Raw genomic sequence first — 10,646 nt, 5'->3', positions numbered from 1 at the left:
GATTAAAGTATTCTTTTTTTTTTTTTCTAAAATTTAAGGCAGGTTTTGGCTGAGGAAATGAAAAACCCTGGGAAGGGTGTCTTCTTCAACACTGCGTTGGGTCACCGGACGGATTCGCAAGTCGACTTGCGCCTTCCTTTCGCTTTGTCGGGGCCAGAATGTAAATAGACATCGACATTTCAACGCACAACATAAAACTGACAGCCACAAGTAATAAAAAAAATGTGCGATATTGGAAGACTTTATTGAAGTAAAAATTATTTTTAAGGTAACAGGAAATGTTTCTTATAACAGGGAAACAGAAGGGAAAAGGTTCTTTGCGGTCTTAGTTGACCAAGCCAACGATACACACCATCATTCGAAAGAGGAATTCACTGCAACGTTGGACGTGTGTCTCTAGTCATTGACAGCACTTGACTGACACCAGTGGCATCAGATGAGATCATGGTGGCAGGGGTATTTTGCACGCCGAATTCATAGAAGACCTCCGACATTAAAGGACTATTATGGATTCGGCGTTCTCCAAAATACCCCTGCCGATGATATGGTCAACCGATTGTGATTACTTTGGCTTGGGTTTGTGCGACAGCAGTTGTAGGCAAAGCGATGGTTCACTCTTGTGGCAAGGGAAGAAAAGATAGCTAGCGCACGAGGAGAGAATGTCGTGAGCAAAAAGAGAAGGGAGGAGTACCGGCAAATGTAGGAAATCTCTCGTGGGCACTTTGTGCAGTGCTCGCGATATTTTTGTTTGCGCTTTCCTTTCCTTCGCCCTCCACATTCTGAACGCCTAAAACAAGATTTACTTTTTGCAGCAAAGCTGTTATTTCTGTTTATTCTTTTTCTTTTCTTTTTTCGACTTTTTTGTTGCCTTTGTGGCTTTCACTGCACTGTTAATGAATTCCATCTCAGCACGATCGTCCGTTTTGCTCGAACGGTTTCTTTCACATCTCTCACGTTTGCTTTTTTTGTTTTCAGACTTCTTCGATCTCTTTTCGGTTTCCTTCTTAACGTCCACATCATCACTATCAACATCCTGAGAGAAAACAAAAAACAACTGTCAACTACTGTACCGCTAAAAAAATTACAACCTTGATAAGTTGGACATAAAATACCTTCAGTCGGAATCTGTTTGGTTTCGGTTTTATACAAAACTCACTAACTTACACCGTGTAACAACTAGTAAAATTGCTGCGTGAAATAAGTAAGTACGACCAAGATTCTACAACGGCATTACAAGAAGGTATTTCAAACGTGGAATCGCGCTTCGATTTCATCGCGTCACCATGTTTCCGGGTCTTAAAAGTGGTGCTTCAGACATCAACACCTCCCTAGCCTGTATAGCTTTGCCCCTTCTCCTAGGCTCGATTTCTACCGCTCCTTCGGGTCCGGCTTTCCTCCCCGAGAAGAGTGAGCAGGGGGTGAGAATGGGCTCATTTCCCGAACAACGGCTGGTAATCAAGCCTACCCTTCTACTCCCTTTCTGTATCTGCCTTGCCGACCCTCTCACTTGACTCTCTATCACTTCTTTAAAACTATCAATTGAGAGATAAACAAAGGGTGCGTTTGATCGATCCTATTCCGGAATAGGAATACAAAATAGCTCGTAAATTATCGTGTGTCAGCGGACGTTTCAAATTCACTTAAAAAGAGAAATCTAACAGTTATTCCTCTTATTCTTTTTCCGGAATACGGTCAATCATACGCAACCAAAGACATCCATAATTTATTAACTATCTCACCTCCTCAGAATCTCCAGTATGCTTTCCACTCGCAGTAAATCCCAAAGCGGCCATTTCTGGAGCCAGCTGTGTCAACTTAGTTTCTCCCGCTGGTTTAGCCTTCTTCACTACACTGTCACTTCTCTCTTCGAAAATTTCCTCAAGCAGTTTTCTTTTCTTAGCAGCTTTTTGTTCCCTTTCATGCCAAGTCTTGTCTTTTCTTTTGAAGTGCTCCACCCCGCAATTTCTCAGCACAATTCTGCCGTACAAGTTGCCTTTCAGTTGCTGTTCACTGTGAGCTAGTTCTTGAGTGATGGCTTCTTTGTATTTTACTTCAGCTTGTCTCCAGCATGTTTCCACGACATGGCTGCCTTGTTTCTCGCATGCCAGCTTTGAAAAGGTTCCCTGGAAAGTAAGAGAGAATATTAAATTCAACGCTTTTTGTTCTCTGTAGACAAAACCGAGTTAGTCTGTGCAAGGACTGACATAAGCTTCTTCGTTCTTCTTAATATATTGCTACCTGAAGGGACTGATAGATTATTTTAAAATAACTACACTAGCACACTGAAATTACTGCGTGAAACAAAGTCATTCGCTTCAGATGGCCACGATGGAAATGGATGGCAACTTGAAACTGATCAAACTTGGAAAAGTTGAGTTACTTTTTCAAGTTCTTACAACGGTCTTGAAAAATTGCTACAAAGTGACTATATCTAAAAAAATTTACTTGATGAGAAATTAAAAGGAAACCGGTAACCCACAACAGTTCCAAAGTGCTAGCTCTAATAAATTCTAAAGCATCTGGATACTAAAAAAAAAATACTGAATAGCGTCCCTCTGAGTGGTCACACTTTAGGAGTTCTTGTTTGATAATCGTACTGTATATTACGTGTCAACAGCATCACAGAGGAGTAATCCTGAAGGGCTCCATTCGAACGGAACTCGTGGTTTGGCTCCAGATTAAGGAGCTTTAAATAGTTTAAACCATTACCTTGAATTTCTCAATAAGCATGTGCTTATTCTCAGATGTCACAGATCTGCTCTTAAGGAAAGCTTCTACAGCATAAGAACCCATTGGGTCTTGGGCAAGAATCAGTAATTCGTCCAATGAAAGACTGAGAAAGCTCTTGACCAACTTGCTGGCATCTTGGAAGTCAAACAACGTCTTCAGCAACAGGGCTCCATGGAAATTGACGGATTTAAGTTTTGTACTGTTTGCAACTCCTTCCTAAGAACAAAGAGGGTGGAATGTGAAGTAAAGTAAAACACTAACAAGCGGGGTAAATCAAACCTACCATCTTGGACAGAATTAAAAAATAAAAAAGGAAATTAAACACCCTTCCCCCAAACCAATAATGAATTTGTGCACAAAGCAAAATGTATCATGGGGGGAGCGGGGTGGCCTTCATTTTTCATTTGAATTGTCCAAGACTGTAGCTTACAGCTGTAGCTCAGATGGGTTATTAAGTACATTCTGGTAGAACTACAACTTCAGAGGTGGAAATAGCTGGTTGTGTTCTCTGATAAATGAAAAGATGGGAAGCCAAATACAACACCATAAAATTCACAATATTAGCCCCTTTTTGAAACACAAGGCTCCCACCTCCAAATATGACCCTCCCATGTTCAAGATGCAAACCCAATTCTGATAGTAAGCCCATGTATTGTTCGGTTTAGCTGCTTTAAGGATGATGCCTACTAATACCAAAGTATTTTTGTGCGGTTTATGACTATGCGGGAAAAGCAGATATTAGCAAGGGCTATTGGAATCCAAAAAAGAAAATTGGGGATAACCAGGCATTTTTCAGAGATAATTGAGCAATAATATCTCTTAAAACCGCCAAAATATAAAGCAATGTATGGGATTTTTCCCAAATTGAAGCTAAATTATCTCTGAAAAATGCATGGTTACCCCCAATTTTCTTTTTAGATACCAAAAGCATTTGCTAAGTTTCAAACTGCATAAAAATATTCCTGTATTAGTATGCACCACCCATAGGAAACCCAAATATCTCGCGATGCGCAGAACGTATGCGCAGTAACAATAGTAGGCACCGTCCTTAAGCTATTAGTTTAAAGCTGATTTGAGCTGCACTTGGTGTCAAGTTCAGCCCACACTAAAATGCAAATTTTCGGCAAGCTCCCCAAAAATATACCCCCCTAAAAGCCCTTTGAACAGATACCACTCAGGGCTTATATAGAGCTGTAATTTTAATAGGAACTTTATGGAAGATTCTAAGCACAGACTACAATACCCTGCACTTCACTGTAACGCTGAACACACCTCAGAAGCATTGTTATTTTCATCGTCATCTTTTTCACTTTGCTTTGAACCAAAGAAAATGTCATAAGTTGTCAATGAGGATATCAGAACAACAGCACTTGATTGTTTCTCTTTTTCTTCACAATGGAATGCCTGCAACAGAGCCTTGACAATCTTCTTCTGTTTTATCTCAAACCGGACGGCAGTTTCTGCCATTCTAATCACAACTCCCATGTGCCCCACGGCAAGGAGATCTTCCAAGTAAGGAAGCGAGTCAGCAATCATCTGTTTTGCCTAAAAAACAACACAAATATGGCCATAAATTCTCAATTCACTTATGAATAAACTAATTTCGATATATTAAAATAATTTATTATAGCTTGGTTGCAAAGCTTAGGGGAATAAAACAAAAGAAATTAATCAATTCATCCCTGAGCCTCACTGTTAATTTATGTTGTTTTATTCCTCTAAGCCTCGTAGCCAAGTACGAATTTTACAGCCAGTCTACTTCAGGCATGACCAGTATTTCTGGAAATGACATGAACAGGCTCTCTGAAACAGACAATAAATGTGTTGTCTTTCAAATGAGAGCTATCATCTGTTGAGCCCTAACTGGCATCCATAGTTTAATACACACTTGATAGAATGCCTTTAATTACTATTTTTGTTTTTGATACATGTACTTGGCTTTCATGTAAAGCAGTTTCGAAAAGGTTACTGATTGGTAAATTAAGTGTCAATCAATCTTGCTCTGTCTCCCAAATGCCTGACTACTAATCCTTACCATAGAAATTTGTGACAACGATCCTTGATGGACAGGAAATTAGATGACCCACCTGTGTCTTGTCTGTTGCACTGGCCATTAGATGCTGCACAATGAAGTTTGCAATGGGATGCTGGGCCAACTGAGGCACATGACCATCAAAATAAGCTTCATAAATCTCCTGCCAAAGCTCAGGTGTAACAACATGTAGGATCTTCTCTATCATGTGACTGCTTATTTCATTAGAAAGAAGAACAGGAACTCTGTAGTCACTAAAGACAAAAGAAGCAGAGGTTAGCTCCTCTATGGGTCATCTGTGATTGGGAGAGAAGGGGTGGCTCGTTTATGATAATGTTCCTTTCCAACTACTGCCAACAGGATTCACAGACACAGCATCGTAAGTGAGATGACTTTTCCTGTTGATTCTCATCCTTGCTCTGAGCATTTTTTCTGGGTTCTCCAGTTTTTCTCCTTCAGAAAAATACCAACATGAATGAATTTTTCTGAAACCCACTTTCATCTGGGTTTGTACAAGACTTAAGTGTTACTTTCGTCAAACAACACAAATTTATATACAGTGTATATGTACAGTATATACAGGGAATTCGTTAAGATTTTGAGCAGCAAGCAAGAGATTAGCGCACCTGGGTAAAATAGTGAACTTTATGGAAAAGGTTGGTTGAGATGTTAAAAGGAACTAGGCAAAGTCGTGTTCACAAGCAGTCAATTTGCCCGATACCCGACCCTTAATAAAACCTCTGTATATATAAGTTGTTATTTTTTATAATTGAATTCTATTCAGTGATGTTAACTAATTTTAAACTGAGTTTTAAACAAGATAACAATAACAACAAGATAACGATAACAAATTTACAAACATGCACATGTGGAGATTACTGGTAACTGAAGATTCTCAATTAGTCCCCCCCCCCCCCCCCCCCCGGCCCCTTGGGACTACCCCACTGTTCTCACACCCACCTTTCTTCTATGGCATCCTGATCCTTATCTGCATCTTTCAATTTTCTTGGTCCCTTGACTTTTTCTTTCTTGCTACTAAACATGTCAATTTTTGACATAACTGCCTTACACAGCTTCATACATAATTTTTGATCCTTCTTGTGTAAAACCAACAGCAGTGTCTGCAGGAGAGGGTTGCTGACAGGGTGAAGAACCAACTTCTGCAGCTCCATTTTAATTATGATCTTTGTGAATTGCTTGAGAACTGGTGGAAAACTCTCAGGAACTGCTACAGTCTCCATGGGTTTGAGAGCACCACTTCCAAAGGCATTTCCAACTGAATATTAAGCAAATTGAATATAATTGACAAAGGTTACCTGGTTTTCAATTCCCTCCTTCTCCAAAGAAGTTGGTAATACTGATATCTGTAATTATCAAGTATCCCAGTAGGTAGGTGAAAGCCATACAGGAAGTGAAGTCATCCACTTCAGTCTTACTACGGAGAATCACTGATACTATTCTAAGAACTAGAACCAAACATTATTTGTGTTTCATTCCATCTTGGTATTGTTACTAAACAAAATTGTTGTTTCCAGGTGATTTTGGGTAACTAAGCCTTCTGGTTTTGAACTCCTTCTCTCCTTTCCTTTTTTTTTTATTCTGACCGATCTCATAACATCATTGATGGTAAATGTTGAAAGGGAAACGTGCAGTTCCAGAAAATATCTATACTTCCCCCACGGAGGGCTTTTTGTTTTGCACCCTCCTCCCCTAGGAAATTCCAGTTTAGCTTCATACATTGATTCTAAAATTTTGACTTTTAAGACCCCCCCTCCCTCTAGGAATTTCCGATGACCTTCCATGGGGTGTGTATGGAATTTTTCTGGAACTGCACAATGGCCTTATGTAGTTTCATGAGATCCTTGCTGCTCAGAATAGAATTTCTGACCTTGACTTTCTTTGGACTACATGATGCACCTTCATCTTATTAGAGTAAGAAAAGACCAGAGGTATATTGGTGATGGGAGGCTCAAAGACTTTTTTGAGTTTAAAATTTATCATCAGGGATGTTTTGGGGTTTGACATTTTCTGGTGGACTTTTTGGGTGTAAAGGTTTTGGTAGGGACGTTTTAGGACTTAATGCAGAGAATTGGTTTCTTCAGTTTACATTCTGGGCTATTGGACTTTTCCTGGGTCTAGTTTTAGCACAATAGGACTAATTTTGGTTGTAACTAAATGTAGTACTTGGCTTAAAGTGCCCATATCGGAATTCTTTCGATTTGCATAAAATGCGAATTTTTTATGAATTTTATAAGACGTTCAAATCTGCCGCCATTTTGGCCCACCATTTGCATTAGTCTCCTCTCGGTTTAGCAAGAGCTGTGACGTAGATTCAGGAACACATGACTTCAGCCTTTCTCTGGATCTCACTGAAAACAAGTCGCGGTATTTCTGCACATTTCTCGAAAATGCCGGAAAGATGTGTTGCAGCGAGATGTGGAAACATTAAAGACGAAGCGAATGGAATAAGCATGCACAGGATTCCTTTCTTTGGCACCACATGCCCGCAAAGACTGAGGAGGCGAAAGAAATGGATCGATTTTATGCTGGAGCGAAGGAAGATGTGGACGTGCGCCTGGAAAGACCTCGTCCTTGTGCTCGCTGCACTTCAATGACGAGGATTTCACAAGGCTGATGAATTCAGGTTTAAACTTAAAATGTGAACTGAAGTAGGATGACATCGCATTTGTGTTTATCCTTTAAAACAGCTAAGCAAAAGGAAGACGAAGACCAAGAGTCACCTTCGAAGAGGAGCAAGGAAAAGTGAATGGTAAGGTTTCGATACTGAATATTCACACCCGCTTGTGACATTCTAAGCGTTGTAACCTTCTGAGGTTTATAGTTTGACCTCACTATTAACTCAGTCGCAAGTTTTATAAAATATGGCGTAATTGTTTTGGTATATATTCTCATAGATCGTGAGATCTGCGAAGTTTCATTGAGACCAAGCTCTCAAAAAATACTACCACAAATGCTACCACTGATGTAAATAGATCGATGCGATAACAGTCGCGCTCGGTGAACACAGAAAACATTGTAAACCACGATGTAGATAAGGTAGATAAACTGCAGCAAGAATTCAACGAGCTCAAACAAATATTGTATTCTGCAAACAATAAAAATGTTGAAAAGTATAACAGCGTTATCTCTGAAAACCTAACCACCACAACAGGGGTTCAAAATAAAAAAGGGCACAAAACAAATAACAAGCGCAAAGAGCGCAGAAAAAAATTGGCTAAAAACGGATTGAGACAGAAAAGAGAAAAACACGAGAAATTCATAAAGAATTTTTCAAACAAACAACTTAGCGACAGCCTGTTAGCGTTATTTCTAAAAAGCTCAAATTTGTCCCGACACCGGTGACAGACACGAATTACATTAGACGCCAACTCTTGTTAGACTTTAGCCTGCATAGCAGTGGTTTCCGTTTCCTTCAGGCTAAGCGGGGTAAGCGCGAGGGCATTAGGCAAAAAGGAGCAAAAAGGTAGGAGCGGGCCGTCGCGCGCTTACCCCGCTTGGCTTGAAGGAAACGGAAACGACTGCTACCCAGGCTAGTTAGACTTCGAACATTTCGCAAGACGCATGCGCCTAAAAGATACAATGGATTTCGTAAACTGTGGGACAGTGACAAAAAGGAAATTAACCTGTTCATTGGACAAGCTAACAACTTCCATCCTACAATTAAATTTACGGCTGAAATTTCAGAGAACGAGACAAGCTATTATTATCACAGTTCAACTCGTGTCCTTGCTGTAGTTCCGCAAGAACAATGTCGCTAGTCAGCGCTTCCCAATTGCCTTCGAGTTCCTTGCAGCAGTAGCACTCGCTGATATTTGCTAGCAGATCACGGCTACAGTTACCACAAGTACATCTACATGGAAAACAATTCGTTCGAATGTATCTGAGTACTTGGCCATAGTTTTGACAGATGATAATGAAGAGCGCGTATGCAAAATGTAAGGTGAGAACTTTACCATCCACTAACACGCACTCTATTCTCCAAGCGTTTCGTTAAATCTTCCTCGAGTTGTCGCTTCTCCTCTTGTTCCTTGCGATATTTTTTTAGCCATTCTTCGTCTGCTATCGGCTCGTCCGCGTACGGTTCGAGTGTATCATCAGTGGACGCCATCTATCGCCTCGACTTTGACGCTTTCAATTTCGTCCTAGCTGCTTTCTTCAGCGGTTTGCTCACTTTCCATGTCAGATAAGTTTTCTGCCATGGAATATACTTATTTGGAGCTAAGTTTTTCCTTCCTACCGGTGAATCTGATGATTTTCTTTCTGCCGCGAATGTACTTCACTGAAGGTCAAGCGAGTGCATAGACTCGAGAGTTCCTGAATGTACGTCACAGACCATGTCACGTGGCCCTATTGTGAGCCCATCGGCATTCTCATCAGCGGGGCGGGTGGACCGCAATAAAATAGGATTTTAAAGATTTGTAAAATTCATGAAAAATTCGCGTTTCATGCAAATCAAAAAATTTTTGCGCAGAGGTTCTTCGCGTGATGTAAAGATTCAGATCAGAAAATAAAAAAAATTCTGTTATGGGCACTTTAATTCACACCTCCAAATCACTCATATACATGTACCCCAGTCTGCAGAGTATGGCAGAACTCAAGGAGATCTGGCATGTGCAAAAGCACTGTACTTGTATACACCATGTGCAGTATGATCTTTGAAGTTACCCGCATGAACTGATACATGCTATGCCAATCTTAAGTGTAAACCTAGCTTGAAGATCTTTATCTCCAACCTGCATGTCCCATACTCCTTCTTCCATATTTTCCATTGTTGCCATTTTGAATTTCTATTTTTACAACTGCACTTTTTATTTGAGTGGAAAATTAACATCTTAGAACAGTATTAGTAATGACTGTTTTCAGCAAGTTAATTCAGTAGACTGAATTTGGTGTGCATCGTGGAAATTTTGAGGTGCAAACAAACACATGTGGATGTTATGCACACGTGCATGTGCCATGCTCTGCAGACTGGAATATACCTGAGTACCAGTGGGAAAGGGGACCTCGTAACTAAAATGTATGATAACAAACACCTTGACTTAGCTTGATAAACGGCTTTTTCTCCTCTGAATGACTACTCCTTTCTCTAGTTTGGCGTGAAGCTCGACTGCGAACAACATTGTCAGATACCTTTACGCCACCCAACACTTCAAATACTGCTCTAACAATATGGCTTCCATAGGTGTGGTTGACAAGTTCTGGCAAGTTTTCTTTAAGGCAATCACACAGGCCCAAAAACAATTCCTCGGCGCTTTTCAAGTCTTCATCCTCCTGTGAAATTTCTCTCACTCTATTGCGTTCCGATCTTATAGCCTTTGGTATAATACAAATGAGTGTTTGCAAAACATGACTGCCAAATTTATCCATGGCAATTTTGGAGAAATGCTCTTCAATGTTTTGCAACACTTTGCGGATTTGGACATCACTCAAATATACAGCAAGCTTCTCCATAGTTCTGCTCATGATTTGGTCACAGAAGAGCTTCATTTCGTTGTTTTGTACTTGCGTAAAGACGTTTTCCACAAAGAATTTTCGACTTTCCTCGTCGTCAAAATCATCGTCATTTATCACATCATCCACTCTCTTAAAGTAACCAAAAGTTTGCTCATCAAGCGCAGATGCTACTTTGACCTGCTTCTTGGCGTTTTTGTCTTTCATCGTGATTCTTTTTATGCATTTTTAAGACCGCCGAAAGAAATGCGAAATTATAAAACAACGGTCCGCCATATTGAAACCCACATGAGAGCTTAGCATCCTAGCCTTTCACAATTTGCATTCATATGTGGGGTGAAGTGGGGTGAGGTGGGGGCGTTTTGTACATGTGCTTTGTTTTCCACTTTTCCCTCTTTGTCCGTCAAACTTA

At 40.3% G+C, this 10,646-nt stretch overlaps 1 protein-coding gene across 1 annotated transcript; it reads right to left on the bottom strand.

Moving 5' to 3' along the window:
- Positions 1-225: 225 nt before the first annotated feature.
- LOC146480443 (nucleolar protein 9-like) lies at positions 226-10,545 on the bottom strand. Its single transcript, XM_085109602.1, has 7 exons — positions 9,817-10,545; positions 5,723-6,038; positions 4,818-5,016; positions 4,003-4,275; positions 2,710-2,946; positions 1,740-2,123; positions 226-1,033 (listed from the first exon to the last, which is right to left on the bottom strand). The coding sequence occupies exons 1-7, from the start codon at positions 10,439-10,441 to the stop codon at positions 821-823; spliced, it is 2,247 nt and encodes a 748-aa protein (XP_084965728.1). The 5' UTR covers positions 10,442-10,545; the 3' UTR covers positions 226-820.
- Between the last annotated feature and the right edge of the window lie 101 nt (positions 10,546-10,646).

The sequence above is a fragment of the Pavona decussata genome, unplaced genomic scaffold (assembly GCF_977016875.1).
Source record: "Pavona decussata unplaced genomic scaffold, jaPavDecu1.1 SCAFFOLD_53, whole genome shotgun sequence".
Lineage (NCBI taxonomy): Eukaryota > Metazoa > Cnidaria > Anthozoa > Scleractinia > Agariciidae > Pavona > Pavona decussata.
This window is presented reverse-complemented; position numbering and strand designations above follow the sequence as displayed.

Coding starts and splice junctions, on each gene's coding strand:
- LOC146480443 (XM_085109602.1), bottom strand. CDS start 10,441: ATGAAAGACAAAAACGCCAAGAAGCAGGTCAAAGTAGCATCTGCGCTT. Junction 6,039..9,816: donor GTTTATCAAGCTAAGTCAAG/GTGTTTGTTATC, acceptor CTTAATATTCAG/TTGGAAATGCCTTTGGAAGT. Junction 2,947..4,002: donor AAAATAACAATGCTTCTGAG/GTGTGTTCAGCG, acceptor CTTTGTTCTTAG/GAAGGAGTTGCAAACAGTAC.